General features: G+C 25.8%; 1 protein-coding gene across 3 annotated transcripts; it reads left to right on the plus strand.

Annotated features, from left to right (window-relative positions):
- The first annotated feature begins 1227 nt into the window (after positions 1–1227).
- On the plus strand, positions 1228–23121 carry LOC129971557 (aftiphilin-like). 3 transcript variants are annotated; one of them, XM_056085435.1, is made up of 8 exons: positions 1228–1288; positions 6427–6493; positions 7524–9044; positions 11015–11139; positions 11239–11359; positions 13094–13207; positions 14963–15034; positions 15799–15936. In XM_056085435.1, the coding sequence occupies exons 3-7, from the start codon at positions 7563–7565 to the stop codon at positions 15023–15025; spliced, it is 1905 nt and encodes a 634-aa protein (XP_055941410.1). In that variant the 5' UTR covers positions 1228–1288; positions 6427–6493; positions 7524–7562; the 3' UTR covers positions 15026–15034; positions 15799–15936. The 3 variants fall into 3 exon arrangements, with proteins under 3 accessions (XP_055941410.1, XP_055941408.1, XP_055941409.1); XM_056085433.1 differs by lacking the exon at positions 14963–15034 and adding an exon at positions 19314–23121 and having other exon boundaries at positions 1229–1288; positions 15799–15943; XM_056085434.1 differs by lacking the exons at positions 1228–1288; positions 14963–15034 and adding exons at positions 1347–1372; positions 19314–23121 and having other exon boundaries at positions 15799–15943.
- The last annotated feature ends 1225 nt before the right edge of the window (positions 23122–24346 follow it).

The following is a 24346-nucleotide window of genomic DNA, read 5'->3' on the forward strand; positions in this document are numbered from 1 at the left end:
ACATGAGAAATTTCTTTTGTCTTGTGGTCTTGTTACTCGGCTACGAACCCAAAGGTTGCGAGTTCGATCCTTGCCTATCGCCAGTAGTAACAGATCTGTCTAATGGAAGCTCTCGAAAGAAATCTGTGATTGGATTGAAAAGTGAACGGACCGGTTATTGGAATTATCGTATCGTATCATTGAATTGCATATCAATTTATCGCAGCGGTGATTTCACTGGAAAGTGCGAAGTCACCGATATTCGTATTTGATGATGCACTATTCCATGCAGATCATTTTTTATTGCTCGTGACATGATTGACTTTGATTACATGTACTCTGTTTACTGCTGGCGCCATCTATTGGTAGAATATAGGACTAAAGTAAACATTTTAAAGAAATGACATATATTTTTAACTCATCTTTTCCAGAAAATGGTTCACTCTAATAAATAAATTAAATAAATAGTTTTGAGAGAAAAAAAAATAAAATTTAAGAAGTAAGCTGAAACAGATAAATTAATTCATTCACACGTTAATTAAATTAGTAAATTAAGTATTAATTACAATTAATAAATTTAATATTTAATATTAAGTAATAATTTTTAATTAATAATATGATTGAAATAACAGATATTTGGAGCGCATATTTAAAAATAACAATAGCAATATTATTTGTTATTCAAAAAATAGTGGATTATGCATCTCTAAGTTGAGTATGATTATTTAGAAACATAATGAACAATATAAAGAAAAATGTAATGATGTCAATATATTACATTGACATCAAAATAATATATTTTTGTCAAATTTGGAACTGAATTGGTCTACATAAAAAGGCATGACTGTTTCGGCCGTGGGGCATAAACGGGCTGTAGACAAGGATTAATTTTATTTTCATTTTGGATGCAAAAGTACTTTATTATAATCATAAATATGTTAAAAATAAAAGGAAGAATAGTTCTTTAACCAATCAATATCAATTTTGTATTATTTCATGAACATGTATATCTGACACCATGTGTAATGTATTTTCATTGGGAACGTATGACTCATATGTGGACTCGATGTCACTGATAATAACTTACTTTTAAATGTTGCAGAATCAAGCAATCATATTGATTTCATAAGTGTTTAGTAGGGAAAATACGCACAAATTTATCATTTTAGTAATAAAAGCAGCAATCATAAAAAAATATTACAAGAATTTTTCTTTCTTTATTTTTTTAACTGCTGACATTTCTTAGCTGTAACTGAACATGCCCATTGCGGAATGATAATATGATCGACGAGATTGATATGTTGCTTACGTACGTATGTTTACTTCAAAATAAAATTAGTTTCGGTTTTATATTTTTGAGTTTTGTGCTTGAAATAAGACAATTTGAAGCAAAGTAAAATATTAACTTTTTGTTCATGTGTCTGATGAGTATTTGTGCAGATCATATTTTAAGCAGCACTTCTATCATAAGTTAATGATCACATAAAATAATCTGAATTGTTTTTAAATTTTTTTGAGTATTCTCGCTGTTCAATTGCGTCCGCACATAATTTTTTAAACATGAAATATATATCACGCGAATTAATATATATATAGGCTATCATAATTTTTTTTTTTGTACTTGGTTGTCTTCTCAGTGGGTTGCAAGACATCGCATTAAACCGTTTAATTTTTTTATGCTCTTCCTTTATGATAATACTTTAATTTTTAAAATATTTGCTTTCTTAAAAACAATAATATCCCAAGAATGTAGTTAGAAGTTAAATATACGTTCGTTTTTATTGATAGAAATGTAGTTCCGTAACCAATTATTGTTTGTTATGTGGCCTTTGTTGCAGCAGTTTTTGGAAGAAAGTAGTGAAGTTTGCACAAGATTTAAAATGATGTTTTGGATTTTCTGTTGGTTTGAATGAATGATTTACCTGAAAAATTTGTTATTACAATCAAAGGAAATGCAACATCTTATTAATAAATTGAATTATAAGTACAGTAAGCTAAAAATTATATCTTTATAAATATAATTTTGATAGAAAAATTTCCTCTGCTTAGAGATTATTTGGAAATGATGTTTTTTCAATATTTCCTCATTTAATCTATCCCATGTGGCATTTTAAAAAATATTTTCTTCTTAATTGTTCTCTATTTATTAAATATATATCATTCTATTCCTCGATTTTTGAAAGATAGGCAAATTTTAGCAATTTTTGGTGTTGTTAAAATTTTATATTTGTTTTTCTGTGTCACTTTTTATGGCATAAAATATTGCTTAGAACTAAAAATAGGAAACAAAATATAAAAGTACATAGAATATTATTGAATATTTTGTAGCAGGGAAGAATATTTGAAATTAGTTAAGATTTATTATTGTTAACCAATTATAAATTATTTCGAATTAGAAGTAAGACAAATATTCTTTGTCTTCTTTCTCTTTCATTATCTTAGATTTTTTTGGACCATTCCATTATATAATGCTTAGTAGAACCTTAATAATTTATTTAATTTGTGTAGATGTTTAAAAGTTATAAAAAAATATAAAAATTGAAAAAATAAAACTTTTTGTGTTTTTTTTTAAATTTATCCCATTTCTTTATCCTATTGTCTGCTTCAATGGTTGTTGTTAGATTATTTTATCAATTGATTATACTTTATCTTAATTATTTTGTATTAAAATAAAATATGTTATCAATTAAATGTTTTATTTTTGGTGAACTTGTATATTGAGTTCTATTAGGAGCAAATTATTTAGATTCATTATATATGAGTATCAATTAGTTAAATTCGTTTTAAATACTTAATTATCAGAGAATATAGAAATGAAGTCCTTGCACAAGATTATCTAGAAAAGATTAAAGAAATTTTTGAATAGTAAAACAATTAGAATTATCTTGTTATCTAAATGCCTCCGATAATTCTTCTGTTAGAGAGTTTGAAAAGCTATTTTTGGCACGCTTAATGTTATAGTAAAATGAATCTGTTGAATGAATGAACATTGGTTGTGTGTGAATATAAAGATGTTAAGTGAACATTTTTTTTTTGTGTGTGGATTGCAGAATTTTGATAATAATGATAAATCTAATAACTTTTTAAATTTTTTTCCTTCACAGTGTCTGTATGTTGCTGATGTTATGATAATGAATGCAGTAATTTAAATACTAAAGCATTCAATTGAGTTTATACAGCTGGGTTTTTAAATTATCATATTTTCATTTTTAAACTGCACCATCTGTGACTGTCATGATTCAGGCAATTTTTAGATTGTCTTGTCTTTCCTCCCCACACCTTGCCTCTATTTTTTCTATTTCTGCTTATTTGACTGTTCATGATGTAAGCACTTTTGATAAAATTTTTCTATGTGTGTTTTCTTTTTATATGTTGAGACTGATTTTGTAAGAACATTCCATAGACAGTTTTGCATAGTTTCAATCCTGAGATTGTTTCTAAAAGATTTATGTAATTTAAAAACGTATTCAGCTCTTAAATTGAAAGAAATTTCATGTAATGTTAATACTTTTAGTTTGAAGTAAGTAGAAAATAAGCTAATTGAAGTAAGCTAGAAAATTTAAATTTTATGATACTTATAACATTTGACTGCTATATTAATTATTAATTCATAAAATGTTAAATTTATTTCAACAATATGTGTTTAATAGAATAATTTAATATTTTGTAATTTAAAGAGTTTAAGTTTAAACATTTCAATAACAAATTTAAGTTTATAAAATTTAGGATAATGAATTGATATATACTTTTTTTATTGAAATAATTGCTTTTAATTTTATATTAGCAGAAATGAATAGTAAAGCAATTATAATTTAAAATTAGTAATACAATAATAAATAAAAATTTTGAGCTATTTTCAATTAATAAATTTGGCTACAGGAAGCAGTCATTCAAATAAACATTTACTATTTCTATATTAAGACATTTGAAGAAGATTAATAATTATGTTTTCATAATTCATTGTTTATGAAAAATATGGAAGCATTTGATTCTAGATTTTTTTTTATTTATTTATTTATTTATTTTTTTTTTTTTTATCAAAGCTAGCTTGTTTGTGCTAATTTTTTGTCAAGATATTGAGCCGTTAAGCCAAATATTGGTTTCATTTAATAAAGCAAATAAATAAATAGAATTTACTATGGAACTTCTAGTTGCCTTTCCTTATCTGTTTTCTTTGTAATATTTACTTGATATTAGGTGCATAAAATAATTTTTAATTTTTAGCATTTCTTATTGGATGTAACTAAGCTTAAAGTATGATAGTTTTTAAAATTTTTTTATCTTGCTTGTTAAAACTGTTCCTATAGTTCTGAAAATCCTTGAAAGTCCCTTCAAAATTTATTTTATTGTATTCAGGAACATAGCAATATACTTGAAAAATAAATGAAATCTGCAAACAATTTTTTTCAATTCACAGGCAAAAAAAAAAAAAAAAAATCCTCTGCTAAAAATATTACTCTGTGATTTTCAAATGTCATTATAATAGACAATTTTTAGAGCAAAAAAAAAAAAAAAAAAAACAAAAAAGAGGTGTAAAATAAAAATTTTAAATTATTATTTTCTCTCGATTAAATCCGAGTTCATTTTTTGATAACCATTATACTTGGAAACACTACTATGTAATATTTTTCAAGTACTAATCCCTACTAAATAATATTTTTTTTCTTAATTTTATTTTCACCAGTCTTTTCTGATAATTATTATATCTTCTGAAATTGTAGAATATTATTTCTTCGAATTGGACTTTTTTAGTTTGAAAATTCAGATAGAAAGTACTTTTAGTCATTTTTAAACAAAGGTGAATTTAACAAAAAGTAATGCAGAGACATTTGTCTAAGATTTATACTAGGCATTTCTCTCTGTTTAACATATCTTTAATTGAAATAGAAAAATTAATCTTGGATTCTTCGGGAACAACATTCTAAATCGTCTTATTATTTAGATTTTTTTTTTTTTTTTTGTAGAAAATAACCAACAGTTTAGAAACATTAAAATCTGGACAAAAAGCATGTATTTTCATTTGTAAAGTTTTAGATAATTTCCTTTTCAACTATGTTTTTGCCAGAAGTATGTGTTCAGATCCAGGGAGAATAGAAAAACAAGCCTTGCAGTAACAGGATAAAAAATTGTTCAGTCTGTTCTTGTAAAATGCAGGCAGCTACATGAAAAAGAATTAGATTCTATTTTAATAGAACTGATCAATTTGATTTGCAATTCAGTAGAATTTGAGAAGTTTGAAGTATTCAAAAATTAAATTAGTAAGTTTTCATCAAAATTTTGAAAAAAAAAAAATCAGAAATTGTGGGAAATAAAGATTTTGATAATAAAATTTTATTACCAGACCATAGCTGAAAGGGAATTTTTCTTCAAATCATTGAGGTTGGTAAAGAAGAAATATATATTTTAAAACATTTATTTTCTGCTGGATTGGTGAAAAAAAATGATGGTGTAGAGAATTTGAACTTATATGCCCTGAAATGCCTACTTTAAATATGTAAAAAATAAATAAATAATTATAATGATAAATTTTTTTTAAAAGGTGAAGCGAAAATTATATTCTCAAAATGGTGAAAATCATAAGAAAAGAAAACGTATTGGATAGAAACTTAATGATTTAAAATTGTAAAGGATGTAAATTGAAGAGGTGATTTTCAAATTGCAGAAATCTGTGAACATACTATTTAAAAAACCAGAGACTTTCAGTGCATCGCAGAATCAGATAGCTTTAGGTATTGAAGCTTTAACAGTGTAATTTAAAATGTAAATTTGAAATATTTGAATGACATACTGCGTGCAATTCATTTGTTTAAATATAAATAATTTCTTGATTTTAATTTTGAAATTTCTTATTTCCCTTGCATTTTCCTTTTCATTCTGTTAAGCACTTGTCATAAGTAAAGTTTTTAATGGAATTAATACATTTTAATTAATTTCGTTTCAATTAAATTGTGAATGTGTTTGTATGCTTGAAACCCTTTAATAATTTGTGTGAATTCAGCCTCTAGTAATATGTCTGTGTAGTCTCTATTAGTGAAAGCACTTCCGTTGTGATCTCAAAACCCAGTTTGAGCTGCAGATTTCAGCTTATTAACTATAGATGAGCATAATAATTCTCCTTAGTGCTCTTTCTTTATGCATTTAGAAGTAGTAAGCAATAAAGTATTAGTGCATTTAAAATTAATAGTGAATATATTTTATATAAATTTATTACTTGCATTTTTATATCTAAAGTATGTGATCTTAAATGTTCTAAAAAAGGTCCTTTTTTCCGGTAAGGGGTCATATTATCTATAAAGACATTACAATTTTCAAGAAAGATATGCCAAAATGGATTGCATTTCATAATGCTTAATTTCTATGGCTTGATTTGTTTATAGCTATCTTTTAATGAAATTTTTTGTATATGCTTTTTTATATTATTTAGAACTTGTTTATTTTCCTTCATAGATGTCTGTATATTGTTGAAGTTTTTTGTAGAAGATGATTATTAAGAAAATAGCTATTAGATGACCTTGTAAGTATGAGAATTTGTTTATCTTTATAGTTGAGTCATTAAAATTTAGATTTGCTTTTTTCATATCAGTTGATTGAATATCTTTTAGTTTTGTTTGATTAAAAAATATAATTAATAAAATGAATATAAGATGGGTCTTGAAATTCAAGATAATTGCCTGGAATCTAAAAAAAGAAAGTGTGTTTAAGAAATTTTTTTAAAAAATTAGTAGTATTAATACGTTTTAGATGTAAATCAAAAAGTTTTGCTTCCTCATAATGGGTCTTCTCTATTCATTATGTTCATAGACTCTGCAATGAAAAATAATCACTAAAATCGATTTGAAACAAATAGTGATCTGCTAAACAACAACAACAACAAATATATATATATATATATATATATATATATATATATATATATATATATATTCATTATAAAATAATGAATTCTGCCAAAAATAAACACTGAGAAATAAAATAAGTATGTTTAAATGAAAAATAAAATGAATAAATTTATACAAAAGAAAATTAATCAATCTGAAGAATAATAAAATTTAATTCTGAAGAGGCTGCAATACATGGAAATGCAATGCCAAATATAAAATAATAATAATGCTGAAAGAAAACATTAGCAGACTTCAGTTCATTAACCTTTGCTTCAGTCTAACATAAAAAGAAATGTGAAGTTTGTGATCCCGTAACTACATAATGTTTAGAGACACTTAAATGAAAATTAATAATTGAATCGGAATGAAACAAATGATCTAAGAAAAACAAAGCATTGAAAGATACAATAAATAAATATTTTTGAAAGAAAGAACTTTTTGCACATTCTTAAGCAGCTTCAGATTTGCTTGCTTTCTTTATTTGTGCAAATAAAAAAAAAAAAATAAAAAAAAAAAAATAACCAAAGCAGAAGTTGGCTAGACGCCAAAAAAAGCATTACCATCATTTTTAAATATTTCCCATATAAAGAGGGTCCACAATTTTTAGAAAATGCTGTTTTTATTTTTTCATTTCTCTAATTTAATGAAATATTTAATTTTTAGGGATATGATATAGAAAGATTGCTTGAAGAATTCATATCAATGGCGTCAAATTTCATTCCTATGCTGTCTTCAAGCCCTCCTCCACTGGATGATTGTCCAGATAATGATGATGACGATGATGAATTTGGCACTTTTACTTCTGCTAACATTCCATTTGATTCCTCATTTGATAGTCCAGTCGCTGGAGAGAAGTACAAACCTTTCAAGGCTGGAGCTAATGGCATTAACGATATAAGTTTAAATAATGATCTAAATACATTTTGTTCTTATTCTGATTCTCAACCTCAACCAAACTCAAAATACACTCTTAGTTTTTCATCTCAGACCCAAAATAAGTGCAAGAAAAACTCCAGTTTAACTGAAGGTGATGACAATGTTCTTCCTGATCAATTTGAAAAACACTCTTCTTCCTTAGAAGACATTCCAAGCAAAATTAACTCTTCTGCTAGTCAAAATTGTGTGCCAGATAGTGTACATACATTAAATGATGATTCAGAAAACTCATATGATTTGCGTGAAGATAGCAATTGGCATGAAAAAAATGAATTGTCCACTTGCTCAAAAGAGGAAACTCTAAAAATTGAATCAGAATCCCTTGATTCAAGCAATTTTAACTGTGATGCTGATAAAATTAAGAAACCACTTTTTGTGCCTCCTTATGATGATGAATTTGAGGAAACAGATAACTCAAATGAAATGCATACTGCACATAATGAAACTTTTCAAAGTAGTGATATAGAAGAATGTCAAGAATCATTGCCTGTTGTAAATACTTCTAAGTGTGTCATACAGAGATCAAACGACGTACAAAGTAAAGTAGAAGAAATTTCTAGTTCTATTCCTCAAGATAATTCTATTTCTAAAAATCAGGACTCAGAATTTTCAACAGATCTTCCTCACAGTGATGAATTTGATGATTTCCAGACAGCAAATCTTGTAAGTAGTTCTACAGAAAAATGCTCTGATATAAAAAGGGAATCTTTTGAGGAAGAAGATGAAAATCCTGTGACTTTTGAAGCTGATTTTGCTGACTTTCAATCCAGCAAAAATTATCATTCTGAAGATAGTAAGTTCGAAAAATTTCAGTCTGATGAAAAATGTAGTCATTCTGCAGGTGATGAATTTGGTGATTTTGGAAGTTTTCAAACTAATGAAGACTGCCATAACTCTGAGGCAGACGAGTTTGATGATTTCCAAAGTTGTGACAAAAAGGTTGGTGTTAGTTCATCTTTGAATGAAGATGAGCATGCTGGTACGTGCAGTAGTCATGATAATAGCAAATTTCCAAGTTTGAAAGAGCCTGTAGTCCTAGATGATGATTTTGATGAAGAATTTGATGATTTCCAAGCATGTCCTGATATTGCTGCTCCTGTGGAGCAGGGATTTGCTAATTTTGAGACTCAGCCTTTTGATCAGAAAGAAGAGTCAGAATTTGCAGATTTTGAAAGTGCATCTTTTAATTCAGCATCTAGTGAAACATTCCAAAGTTCTGTTCATCCTTCCATGAATGTTCCTAATCAGGTCAGTATTATACAAGTATGAACAATAAATATGAATTGCATATGTACAAAAATAGTAAAATTAATTTTTTTTTTTACTTTTAAAGTCCAATTCTGGAAATAAAATTTATTTAAATTTTGTAAGCTAGAATATAAGATTTTCCTGTAATCTTATTTCTGTTTATTTTAATCTTCACAAAATTTTAATTATTATTATATATTATTATTAAAATATTAATGAAATATTAATTATATTATTCCTTAGTTCATTTTATTAAAAAAGAAAAATAATACCTTACAGAATTTTTATAATAGAAAGTTTATCAGTTTTTTTAACATCATTTAATTGAGATTCATATTTCATATAATTTTGCATAATCAAAAATTTATTCTTATTAAAGACAAATAATTTTTAGTATAATGGAAAGATTAAAAAAACTCAAACAAATTAAGGTCAATAAATAGATGAATTATTCACTCTAAATCTTCATTCATTCACCTGTAAATTCTAATCATAAAATACTAAATTAAGTTCATTTTATATATTATATCCGGGCCATATTTTTATTTATTTTATATAAATGAGTTTTGGTATGAATCTGTATTACACAGCAGCATTAATAAGATCATATGAATGCCTTTTATCATGATTGTAAGTTATGGCTAAGTTGGCTTGATTTACATTATGACTTTAATTTGCTGAGGCATTAGAAGAAAAGAATAAACAACATTTATTGGCCATATCTTTTTAAATCAATAACTCTTATATATATAAATCCTCTTGAGATCATATGATATCTAATGAGTCATGAAAAATAATTGTACATTTTTCAGTATTTTAAATTAATTGCATTAGTAAACTTTTGTCTTAATCACAAGCTATTGGCTGAGTCAGTTAACTGACATAGCATCTTTGGCAATTACCTTTTTTTAAAATTTATATTATAGATTTTTTATAAGTTTTAATGATAAATTTTATACTTAAATACTACATAAAGGATCAGTAATTTGATTAGATTTTTTTTTATAATATAATTTCTTACTGCAGGAGTTGCTTTTATTCGTTAACTGTAATTTATAAAATTAAAACAAGCTGTCATTTTTATACACAAAGTATCATCCAAAAATAAATAGATATCATGAACAGTATAACTTAAGCAATTAATAACCTGCATTGAAATTTCATAACTCAAATTATCTTACACACAAATGTAGAATTTTTCGTTTGTAGTAGCATTCATATTTATGTTAAAATAGGACTAATAAAGTCATCAATATAATAACAAATAATGCTAATAGTGCTCTGATCTTTAGCTAAAAACATTGTTCAATCAGTTTCCTTAAATATAGATTCATTGAAGGTGTGATACAAAAAATAGGTCAGAAATTCAATTCTGCCATTTCACTTAATCATTTATTTAGCAAAACTCCAGTAGGATTGGTCCAAAGTTTCACCATAGTAATGTGAAGTGCCCAATCTTGCCGAAAGTACTGTTCCATCATTCTCAAATTTATCCTGAATAGGTAGCACCCTGGTTCAAATTTGGTGGGTTCCTTTGAAACATTACTGGTCATGGTAATTTTAAAGGGGAAAAAATTCCAATTAATTCATTTGCTAATAAATTACACTACATTGCTAGCACTTGATAAGTTTATGCTATATGTTACTGTTAAATGAAGGCTATCAGTCTCAGAGTGGCTGTGATTAGGATAATTGAGCTATTGATTAGGATAATTTATAAAAAATATTTTAGTATAAAAAACTGTAATTATTACAAATGATAATTTTATTAATTAGAATCTAAGAGCTGACAGGATTTTCTATTTGTGTTTGTCACCATCGCATAGCTTTGATATATGTCATTAATTGCTTATGTAGTTGTTATTTGAAATATATACTCATTGTTTTTCTGAGATTTTAGCTATTTTTTTATTATTATATATGAAGCTTAAATCATGATAACTTAAAGCTTATAATCGATTCTATTTTAGGAAAAAAATGTGGACAAGCTGTCAACAGTGACAAGTACCATTTTTCCCCTGAAAGAGGAAGAATCAAACGCTACTGATGCCTCATATGATCCTGCATCAGAAATTTTAGAACAGTGCAATAAAAGGTTATACATGCATTAATATCTAAAAAAAAACTGACATACATTTTACATAAAATTAAAATAAAGTTGCCATTTTTATTAAATTTTATAAATTTATTTTAGTCGCAGATTGTGGGAGAAATTACATGAAGTTGAACAGACGCCTGCTTTACGTTTTCAGTGGGGAGTTTCCCATTCTTTTCAGCAACTTCTGCGTTCTGTGAATGTAGACTATCACAGTATTGTAAGTAGTTTTTAAAAAGGAAATATTTATAATTATATCTCTCATTATATATTATTTTAACATTGATTAGCATTTGCCTTGATTGAATTTAAAATGTGTTTTTCCTTTCAGCTGTATACACTTTGCTGTAACAGTAAAGTAAAGCGAATTCTATAATTTTTATTAAAAATTTTTACATTCTGTAGGAACTTGACTCTATTTCTTCATTTGTGTTAACTAAATATTTTCTGTTACTAAAATATTGTTTCAAATGCATTATTATTGAGAAAGTGTTAATATGAGTAAGTTCACAAAAATATTTGAAAATAATATCAAAATATAATGTTATGTAATTGTTTCAAAATTATTTGTATTCTTAAGAGATTTTTGCAGTGTTTATTAGTCTTGGTAATCATATCTTTAAATTGCTTAAGATCTATTTTTCTGTTTTGAATAGATTAATAACTTTTTATGTACATTTAAATTTATATTATTTTTATTTTCTACAGCTTTTAAAAGTAAGTGTATACTCATGAGTTTTGATACTTTTTGTATGATTTTACTCAAAAAATACTTTTAATGAAATTGGATTCGTTATTTAAAAAAAAAACAGTTAATTTTGTTTCTGGCTTAATAATGCTCCTTGATTTGTATATATATATATATATATTTTTTTGTCAATTTAGAAACAAATAATACCTCTAAATATATTTAGAGCTCTTTGAATTTTATTAAATAGAAGCTAAAAGCATGTTAGTCTGATATATTAACGATAAAATATTAATTAGAACTACCCAAAAGTAGAATTAAAAAAATCATGTAAAAAAAATTTCCTGAAATTTTGAAATGTTTTTAGAAGTAATAAGGCAACTACACTAAGATGATTATTGATAAAATTTTGTACTTGAGAATACGTCCTCTCTGAGTTAATATTTATGATTAAAATATTGCAATAATTTGTTTTGTATTAAAAAAAAAAAATTTTTTTGTATGTGAAGATCCACGAAGAAAAATAACATTCTTTTGAAGATTGTACAAAATATTTTTGTTGGTACCTTTATCTTCATTAGTCATTGCTGATTTAACTATTAGAGCTTATCTTGCATGCATATTAATGAAATGCACCTTTATTTTATTATTAATTACGCATTTATATACCCTGAAGAAGAATTCTGATATTTTAAATTGATTTATATAATTTTATTTTAACTTGGTTGAAATAAATAATATTATTAAAATTATATAATATATTATTGAATTATATAAAATAAATTAATATTATTTGAAATGAATTAATAATAAAATTATTTAATGATTTTAATAAAAAGATTTCATCTTTTCCTCAATTCATTGAAACTTTTTTTTTTTTTTTTTGTAAAATTTTTCTTATTTTGAAAAATTTATATTTATAGTTTATTTGCCAGATTTATGAAATTAAATAAGATAAAATGTGTTTATATTGCTGGGTATTTTTTTCTATATGAATTATATTGTATGTGTATACGTTTAAAAAAAAATTATTGTAAACAGAAATAAATTGTTCCCTTTTTGAAATTAAAATTTACATTGGTTAGATTAAAATGTTTTTATTAATGAGTTTTTTTATTTCATTCTAATATTTTCTAATGTCTTTCTATAACCTGACTTTTTTATTTGAGAAAGGTAAGTTTTAATGTTTTTATTTAATCATTTAAATATATTAGCATTTTTGCAAAATAATTCCAAACTAAATTTTTGCACTTCTAATTTTTTTAGTTGCGCACGTCGTCCGTCCCAATTTTCGCTTCAAGTCTAAGTCTTCTAGAACCGATCAAGGGTCAAGCAAACTCAGCTAGCCAAGAATCAGATGATAAAATACAGAGCCCAAAAGTAAGATGGTTTTTTGTGTTACTATTGTCATGTATGAAGTATAGTTTTGTATAGAAAGCCAGTGCCATCTATTAAAATCCATGGGAAAAAATATATGTTGCATTTTTAAGCTAGAGTATATTTGGTGGCATTTTTATTTCTGATTTGATATCGTATTTTACATTAATAATGTAAAACATAAACCATAACTTTTTGCAAATTTCTTTCAAAACAAATTTGTTATATTACTTCTCTTTGCCATTCATATCTTGTAATTGATTTGGTAAAAAATTCTAATGCACAGTTTTAATATTGTAGAACACAAAAGAAAAATTTTTGCTTTTGGGAATTGCTCTTATTAAATTGATTATTTATATATACATTTATTATTTTATCCTGGATTGCATTACTATTGGAGAATAAAAAGGTTTTGAAAGATATTTGACATTGTTGGAAGAAATTTGATTTATGAAGACGAGTTTTAGTTTAATTGTTTAGATAACCATTATTCTTGATTAATATGTCATATTATAATTTACTTTTGAAATTATCAGAGAAGGATGTAAACGATATGTGAACCAACTTCATAAATCGGGCTCATAACCAAAATTCATGTAAGCTTTTGATACCTTCAAATATATTCCCAATAAATTCAATGTTTTTACTTGAACACACTTGATTAATGAAATATCTATTCATTGTTTTTTATTTTGGTAAGATTTCATTTAATTAGGAAAATATGGTACATTATATTGTAAGCTTTTTTATTCTGTGTATATGTATTTCAATAATAGAAATTTGACATACTCATTACAGTAATAAAATGTCCTTAGACAATTCGAAATTCATTTTTTTATCATAATTATTTTATTCAATTGTTTTTTTTACAAATTATTAATTTTATATGGCAGTATGATATGATCTAATTGTTTTAACACATTCTTAATTCCCAACAATGTGCTATTTTGAGTATGATTTTTTTATATGGTAATATATGAATTAACAATTTTAACACATTCTTAATTCCCAACCAAAAATTTTGAGTACAATTTTTTTATATGGCAGTATTTGAGTAACAGTTTCACTACATTCTTAATTCCCAACAATGTGCAGTATGATTTTTAAAAATATATATATACTTGCTTCATGAAAGAGCAAGGAATAAAATTTCAAAGTATTATTCATTGATTTCAAATGTAATAATTTCATATAAAAAATTGACTCATTCTGTAAATTTTATTTGAAAGCATAGTACTGTTATAGAAATGTCACACACACAAATCAGTGAAATTTCTATTCTACAACAGTAGAAATGCTGTTAATTGCATTATTACTGCTATTGAAGAGAAGGATGAAAGAAAGAAATCACTAATGTCTTGGACAGAAGATATGTTAATCAAATTACTTGAAAATGGAGAGAGTGTCTCCCCTCCCCTTGATTTGACTAAACTGGTGGACAATCAGTCAGAAGAGATGCAAATCATATCTTCAGATAACCTGGGAAAAAAAATCAGGAAAATGCCACCACCCCTGAAAATCTCATCTTATGAAAATATTTGAAGTATCTTCAATTCATAGTATAAATGTAAAATAAACAAATTTTGCATTTACTTATTTTTAATTAGTAAACTAAATAATTTATTTATAGATCATAGATAAAAATGTAAAAAAAAATTTTACTGTAATATTTATCTGCATCATAATGCAAATGCATGTATAATTACCATGTCCTGTTGAATGCGTTTTTATTTTTCTCATCTATGTTTATTTTCATAGAGCATTAGAATCTGCCTATCAGGAAATAGAGAAAATTCAGATAGAAAGATTTCAAGAGCATAAAGAAATTTTGTATGAACTTAAACAAACATATATATGCATGCATATTTTGCATTTTACTTAAGTGGTTATTTTAGCTTTATGGTGGTGGTTTTTAGTGATTATCTTGTTTTAATATTAGACTGCAGTAAATAATTTTTGGTTAGTGTTTAAAAATTAGTAAGGAACAGGAAATATTCTTACCAACTTTCAACGAGTGTGGTTTAAAGATTGTTATTGAAGTATTTAATATCATATTCTGGCTCTAAGCTTTCTCTCAATTTGTAGTAAATACATTTCCATCCTGATATACTTTTTTTTATAACCTAAGAAATATATTTGTTAAATTTTTAACTATTTTCCTCTTTTTATTGTGATATTCAATCAATCTAATTGCTTTTGCTCTGCTTTGGTACTGAAATCTATCAAGAAACTATTTGCTTGCTCGTGTGTGTGTATTTCTGTAGATTTTTTACAATATAAATAACTTTACCACCTTTGTTATTGTAAAATATAATAGGTAACTGATAAATTTCTAAAGAATGTTATTTATGTAATTCAAATTTTTTATTTTGTTCGTTTTAAAAGCAAGAAAAATGCTGACTTGAGGTGAACATGAAAAAATTTATTGTTAACATTAAAATCTAAGTAAATGGTGAAAAGATAGTTTTTTTTTTTTTTAGTTAGTTAAAAATGGACAAGTTAGTTATATATATAAATTTAATTTTTTGTATGAGTGACAAATTTTTCATTTGCTGTTATTAGAAAGTTTATAAGTTTGAAAAACAATATTTCAGGATCCAATACCACCTGTAGAGTTTGATTGGAACAGCAGTGGACTAGTGAACCCACTAGACTCTGGCCAAGCTGCTTCAATGCTTATGGATCTCTCATTCTTATCTTCTTCTGAATCTGTCACCTCATCATCCATTGGAAATAATAGTAAGTCTTCTTTTCCACCCTGTTTAAGGTTCACAAAATTCAAAAATATTTAAGTGCTGGATAGTTCCTAGTAATGCTGTATACAGTTTGATAGAAATTTTTTAAATATCTAAAAGATACAGCTTTTGGTTATTAAATAAAAACATTTATTGAAGTTGAACAAATATAAATTGTTAAATTTGTTTCATGTATTGAATGAAATAAGCTGGTTAATTTTGACATAAAAGCAATCATACTTACTAAAATTACATAACTTTCTCTTACCATTCATATAATATAAAAGTATTGCATGCATTTTTAATTATTGCATTGCATGTTGCCACTATTTCCTCTGAAAGTATTAGATAAATTTGCATATAGTTTTGCTGTTTGAAGGATGGGCCACAGAGTATGTGATTGGAACATTTTTAACCTGTAGACATTGCAGGTGGTTAGAGTGTTTATATAGCAATGAGCTTATTTAGTAAGTGGTTGTGCTAAAGAATTATCATTATCATAATTAATAATTACTGAGGAGCTTTGAAAAAAAAATCTGCATTAGAGTTATTGTGGCTGGTATTAAGGATTCATTTATGACAGAAGTTTGGAAATGATAGAAAAGCCATGACAAGTTAAGCTGACAGTAATGGTGAAATAATTGCCTGAATTTAAAATAGCATGGAATATTTTGCTTCAGCTTGTTTGTATTGAAATAAATCTTTGTGTTTGTTTTGTGTGAAATGTGATCATTTAAGAAAACATATGACCTGTTGCCTCCATTGCACAGATCATAATGATTTTTATTCCTCCACATTGGTGACCAGATAAAAAGAATTTCTGATGCAGATGAAGAAATGAAAATGAGGTCGTCTTGACAATCACAAAAAAATTTTCCCGACTGCCGCAAATTGTGAAATGTGTCGTCCTGACCCATAAAATAATTTTTCCCATCCCGAGAACGGTTCATCATTGTGAACAACCTCCAAACTGACCTCGTAAACAACCTCCAATTGCACCTCCCAATCAAGCCTTTAATGTTAATGACAACCCTGGGATAGACTCCAAAATCACACCAACTTGCCACAATAGTCTTAGGTGGTGTAGAGGGAGGATGTAGCAATTACATTACTCTATCTTTTCTTTTGGATAATAGATGGTAATGCCTGATTAGGTATGCATTCCATAATGCATTGTGATTGTAATTATAATGTGATAAGATGCAGTTCTGTTAAATTGTGTGCACATTACTGTCTTGTCTTCCGTGTTTGTGTTTGTTTTGTGTGAAATGTGATCATTAAAGAAAAGTTCTTGAAAACATACAACATGTTGCTTCCACTGCATGGATCATATTGATCTTCATTCCACCAGAAATATAAAAATCTGAATAGGATTTTTTTTTTTTTGTTACTTATTTTTATGGTTGGACACATTTCAAAATAATTATTCTCATCACTAATAAAGCATCAACTGGCTTAATTCTTTTTTCTTTAATTAGAGTTATCTTAAATTTTACTTTGGCTCTAATAGGATCTGATGGTCAAATTAAAAGTTTTTTAATTGGCAATGACATGTGATTCTTGTACATCTCAGCAACTTTTTTAGACGGCATTTTAATATTTTTCTTAGTACATTCCTCATAAGAGTTTTGCATGTTGGAATATTAAAGCATATGCAATGTAATTAAACACACACACACAAAAGATATTTAAAATATTTGCAAATAGATAATGCTATTTTACGTCCATTCTTGGATATCCAGTGGAACAATTCACATTATATTAAAAAAAACTTAAAATTATAAGCAGTAAATCTGATATTAATAAAGAGATATAACCACAATTAGGTAAACTTGTCATGATTTATTGGAAAATATGATAAACTAATTTGCAGTGGCAACATGACATTAGTGCAGACAGTTCCTAATGATTAGTGCATCTGAATTCGACTTTTTAAATGCATATTATTTAACTTTTCTATTATATGATACAAATTTAATTTTTCTTGAGCAGCTACTAAATTCATTCCAAAGATTATGAGGTTTTAATCCTTATCCTATTCCATGGTAATATAATTTACTGAAATTTCTTTTGCATCTACATGCCGGCACAGGTAGAATGCATGGATTTTTTGTCAATCTATTCATTTTATAAAATATGTCAGCAATTCAAGAAATATATATTATTGCAGTTGTAATAATTTTTCACTTTAAATTTGTCTTGGTTCCTCTCAAAAGGATAATGCATATTTTCCAATCAGTTTTTTTTTTTAAATATGATTTTCTTCTGTATAAAAAGTCACAGTTGTATTTCTCTTTAAAAATCTTGATAATTTCTGTACCAAGGCCCTTATTATTCATAATAACATCCAAGACTTAGCTATCCCTGTGTGTTCTGTAAATTTTGTAATATCTAGTGAAATAAAAAGTGGAATATTTCGTCTGGAAGAATATATTTTTAAAAAGATATTTTTTTGTTTATGTAGGGGAACATATTATTCCTTATAGAGAATCCAGGACCACTCTGCTCCAAACCATTCTCTGGTGGCAACCCTTACTTTTATGAATTTATTAAGCAAAAGTATTTGCATAATACTGATGAAAAATTAGTTTTACCCAAATATCTCAGCTGGCATCCATGTTGATGAAAGACATATACAAGTTATAAATACAGTAGAGTCTCAGTTATACTATTTAAACCTCTGTTTACCTAGCCAATACCATAAAACTGAACTGTGTTTTAATTCATTTTTTTGGTAAAATTAATGCATTTTTCAGATAATATGACAAGGAGTCGATTTTCATGACACAAAGCTTTGTAAAAGATCATTATTAACAGATGATTTTTTTTTCTTTGGTAAAACAAGAAGTTAGAGAACAAAAATTAAAACAAAGGTTCATTCTTTAGCATTTCGCTTTTTGTATGATCAAATTTTGCAGCTTTTCATGGAAGAAATGTCTGGGTAAATGTGCCTGAAATCTTTTTATTATTTACTGGGGAAAATTTTCTGAAAGAATCATTGGAAAAATGAAAGAAATTGCAAAAATCTGTTGCATTTGCTTATCCTTACATCCATGATTGATTTTTGAAATTGTTAAAATGCTAAAATGTGCTAGTGATTGCAGACTTATTTTTATGATTTCAAATCAGTAATTTAGAGAACCTATCTAAAGGCAATTAGTTATGATCTAAAATTGAATCTATTTGAATCAAGTTTTCCTGTTTGTGAGGTTATTACATTTCCAGTGAACTCAGAGAAACAAAGTTCTGTTGTACATGGGGGGGAAAAAAAAAGAGTTATTCTGTTTGTTTTTTTTTAATTGAAAATATTTGAATGCCTTTATATAATTATGTTTTAGTTTTTGCTTATGCAGCAATTTTTTTTTTCTTCTCAGGTTTTGAAAATGAACTTTTGAAACCTAGTCCTGTTCCTGCATGTTCGGAGAGTAGCAATACAAATTTCATTCTTGAAGAACTGCTTTCTAAAAATGTATGCTCCATTCCAAATTCCAAAATAACCCACCGGCAACTTAATTTAAGTGAAGAAGCAAAGAATGTCTTGGACCAATTGCCTGATTTATCATTTATGCGAGCAAAGGTTCTGATGTTTCCTATATCTAGCAAAACCTGATAAATTATGTAAATAATTATATAGGGTACATGTGAAATATGTTTATAATGTATATGGTTGTGTGTCATGTATAGAGATGTATTGTATCTGAATTATATAATTTAGTATTATATCTGAGTCTATATTGAATTCTAATTATAGTCTCAACAAAATCAAATTAACTCATCTGCATTTGTACAATATTATTGTTATGTGATTTTCTGATGAGAAATTATTTTAAATATATTGTTTTAATTCAGTTGGGTTTTAATGAAATTTTTTAACTTACAAAGGATATCAACAAAAATATTCGACATTTTTCTCTTATTGAGAATTGTTTTGTATTTGCATGATGATTGTTGAAGATTTAAATGTTTTCTGCATTCTGTATTTTTGAACCAATATTATACAGCTGTAAATTTGTTAACATTTTACTTAATTAGTTTTTTAAGGGTATTACAATAATTTTTGAAATGAAGTTGTTTGAAAGTAAAAAGTAACATTTAATAATATGAATACAATAATATGAAGCAATTTTTTCATTTTGACTTTTTATAAATGAAACTCTTCTAATATCTTTCATTGCTTACTGTAGTGTTTAATTTAGGAATCTCAAGAATTGAAACCACGTGTTTTGTTTATTTAATTTTAATAAGGAAGGCTTATAATTATTTTTCTCTTATGTTCTTCTCTTATTGTTTTCCTCTTATGTAATATTTTTATAACTGTGAAAAACAAATTATTTTACAAAAGTACTTTCTACAGGCTGTCATTATAAAGTTTATTGTCTATTGAAAAATAGGAATGATTGGCATTACATTGGCTTAAATTGATTATTTAACTGATGTTTTTCCTATTATCTTTAATTAAGTCTTGCATCATCTTGTAAAATAAACTTTTTTTTTATTGATTGAAAGATAAGTAAAGGGTTCATTTGTACTTATTATTCATTGAACCAGTATTTGTTTTTATTCCTCTCTTTTGTTAGAGGTTTAAGTAACTGTAAAATCAAGAATAGTTATTTAAAATTATCTTGTTGAATAAAAAACTGGAATTTGTAAATAATTTTAATTGTTTTAGCTTCGCTAAATGATCAGAAAAATAAGAATTTTAATGGGGAGAATTGAAAATTTTCTCTCTTGTATTCTCTGTTGATGATGTTAATAGATTATACTTTGTAAGGAAATTTTCTACTAATTTATTGGATAGGAAAGATGGGTAAATAGCTTTAAATAAAAGTATGCCCTACTGATAATTAAAACGAGCTTTGCACTTTTATACACATGACTTAAACTAAACAGTTTCCAATAAATAAATAATAATAAACATTTCTTCCCGAAATCACATACTTTCATACTTAAGAATGAAAAGCAGTGAATTAAAATTAGATTATTATACAAATAGCAAAAATAAAAGAGTCAAATATGGAGTACCACCTTAACAAAACTATATCCATATAAAATTTTTAATGATATTAGCAAATTTATGATAAGTGCATGTAATAAGAAAATATACTGAGTAGTTGTGTAATGTTTTTGAAGATTTAAGAATTTGACAATGGAAGATATTTTCATGAAAATAATTTGAGAACATATATCACTTATTTATTAATACATCCTGTCTTTCTGACCACTTCTCTCCCTCTCTCTCTCTCTCTTTTGTTTGTTTGTTTAACTCTTTATATTTCAATGGTACTTAAAAGTATCTTTTAAATAATGTTGCTATCTTTGTAATATGACTGTTTTTTCTGACTGTATTCAAAAGTGTATGATGAGCTTCAACAGTAAGCAGTAAATATAAACTAAAGAAAGAAGTTAAAAATCTGTAATTGAACTCTTTTAATTAATTTAAAAAGTTTTTTACTCTTTCCTTGGTTTATTCTGCACCAAATTTTAATTAATGATACAAAAATAATATTGAAGAATTCATGGTAACATAATTTGGTGAACAAAAGTTTTAATTTTGCTGTTATCTAATCCTTATTCATTGACAACTCTGCTCATCTGAATGTAGAAATTATTTGATCATTCACATTAAATATTGGAATTTTCATTTAATTTATTAACTGAATTGTTGTTGTTGATGATGATTATGATGATGGAATTCATGAAAATTAATTTTGACGTTATATTTTCTGCAATATTGTGGGTGAAAATTTTTATCTTCATTGATATTACAGTGTTATTATTACACGCTTATAGAACACAATCGAGCTCATTATAGTAGTTTTCCTGTTACAAAATGTTAAATAATTATATTTTTGTGATATTTAGACAATCTATATTTTTAAAATATGATTTTAGTGATAAACAACTTAGAATCTGTTTAATGTGAAATAAGGTAGAGATTCACGATTTCTTTTGAACTTTTGTTATCAAATTCCAAGTTGTTGTTTACTATAATTTTTTTTTCTTTGCTTCATGTTTGTGTGTACAACCTTGTTACTGTTTCGTTTCTCATTACTGTGTTTAACCTTTCCATTTATATTGGCAACAATTGTAATTTTTTTTTTTTTTGCATTGGTTCATTTATGAGTGTAAATTTAATACAGTTATTAATTTAACAAATATGTTTGCTTGTTTAATTTGGTTGTTAAAAATGTCATTTATATTTAAATATAATTTTTTTATTAAGATTAAATGATAATTCAAGTGATTTTAATGTTTTGGAATATTTTGACAAAATAAAAATTTAAAAAATATGTATTCTCACCTTTCTTAAATGCTTGAGTTTTATTTTACTATAAAATAATAATAATAAATTGGGATAGTATTGTTCAAAGTTTGTTAACTTAAATTTTAGAAATTTAGATTCAACGAAAAAATGTTAATATGTGAAAATAATGATTCCAAATCTTAAGATAAACAAATATTTATTGGCATTGTCTTATATTTTATTAGAGAAATTTATTACTAAATAGATGAATTGGTACACAATCATCATGAAAATTTAACTCTATTCATAATTTTTTTTGTGTAATATATCTGTGGAATTTGTCCTCCCCATTTCCCCCTTTTTTTGTTGTACAAAACCATGTGTTATATATCCCACTTCATTATATGTTATCCGATTTTAAATTTAAGTATCTAAAAACATATGTGATGATGCAAGACTTCCACGTATTTGCTTATACATTTGAGAAAATACTTTTGATATACTTTTAATTTATTTCTCAAGTTTAGTATTAAAATCCAACGTTTTTGAAGTGGTTATGTTTCTTTTTAAGTATTAAACAGATTATTTATTCTTAAATATTTAATGCATATGTCATGTTATTTATAATTCTAAAATTGCTGCTTTGTGCTAAAATAATTATGCTTTTTTGCTTTAAAAATTTCTGTCTGTGTGTGAAATCATACAAATAATATAAATAAATGTACATCTATGCATGTTTATGTATATTTTAAATTTGCATAAATGTATATATTTTTTTATTTTTTCAAATGAAGATTTGTTGGAAAAGTATTTATTTAGAAATGAAAAGGAAATAATTTAAGTGTGTTTACTTATGATGAGCTTTTATGTATACTTGTTATAAAAAAAGAACTATTCTTTTTATTCAAAAGATTCTGTTCCATACTTGCGTTAAAGAATCTTATGCCTAAAATAAATAAAAGATTGCCAAAGTGCATGTATGAAACTGTGTTGGATTTTTTGTTATTTCATTCATTCATGAAGTAGTTTTAGGCTGGTGGTGGAAGTTAAATTCATGATCACATATTGGGTTTAGTTCTATCATAGGCCGATTGTGTGCTGCATTCATCAGTATTAACATTCTTCTATTGCAGTTAAAAGAAAGAACTGCAAGCTTCTGTATCGTGTCCATACAGGTGCTGCAACTTATAGCTTAAATTTATCATAACCAAAATTTTGAGTAATTTAATTATTAGTTAATAAAAACATATGGCATATTTCCACATTTTTGAAATCGAATTTTATCATTCTTAATATTGGCTAATTTTCTTTTAATGTAATAATTTTATAATATTTTAAATACCTTTAGCACTTTTTGTATATGCTTATTTACAAATTAACAAACAGAACGTTAAACAGAATTTTTCTTTTATAATCAATAAGTTTTCGTTTATTATGAACAGGAGTGAGTTAAATATCGATAATGAAGTTTTAATTGCTTATATCCAAGAAAGGTCTATTTTATGAATTTTTAAAGACAGAAACGTAGCTGTTGGCATGAAATTTGTAAGAACTTTAATTTATTGGAAGAAAAAGACTGAAACTATTTATGGGAAATCTATACTTTCTCATATGTACTTGCGAAAAGAAGACGTAAAAATTCTTATTTTGAGATTCTAGAAATGACAATAGTAACACTCTCTAGTTCCAGAGAATTTTATTTACATTGAACTATTATTTCTGGATTTAACTATCAATACTTTTTTATTTCTAAGTTGGTTATTATTAACAAACGTTTTTTGTAAAAATATGAACATTGTTGGAAAATTAATAGCAATAATACATTTTTCAAAAAAGTTTTATTATGCTTTTAACGTATTTCTAATAAATCAAAAATATTTTACAAGTAAATAAATAAATAAATGCGAAGAAAAACGTTTTTTTCTTGCAATACTTGTTTCAAATAAGAAAGCGGCTTATTTTACAGTTATCTGTCGCTAATATGGCATCAAGAATATTTTTATATTGTAGATGTATGCCAGGAAACCATGCTTGCATTTGAAATAAAATATCTACATCGAACGTTTCTCATATTGTTTGCTTTGAAGTCTCCTTTTGTAATATTCTCTCCTTGAATATCTTTCAATCCTATAATTGATATTGTATCCTCAATCATGTATCTAT

This window comes from Argiope bruennichi, chromosome 6, assembly GCF_947563725.1.
Source record: "Argiope bruennichi chromosome 6, qqArgBrue1.1, whole genome shotgun sequence".
Lineage (NCBI taxonomy): Eukaryota > Metazoa > Arthropoda > Arachnida > Araneae > Araneidae > Argiope > Argiope bruennichi.

Bases quoted from the DNA above. Each gene is read 5' to 3' on its own strand.
- LOC129971557 (XM_056085433.1), top strand. From the start codon at position 7,563: ATGGCGTCAAATTTCATTCCTATGCTGTCTTCAAGCCCTCCTCCACTG. The intron at 11,140-11,238 runs GTTATACATGCA...AATTTATTTTAG, and splicing joins TTAGAACAGTGCAATAAAAG to TCGCAGATTGTGGGAGAAAT. The intron at 13,208-15,798 runs GTAAGATGGTTT...ACAATATTTCAG, and splicing joins ATAAAATACAGAGCCCAAAA to GATCCAATACCACCTGTAGA.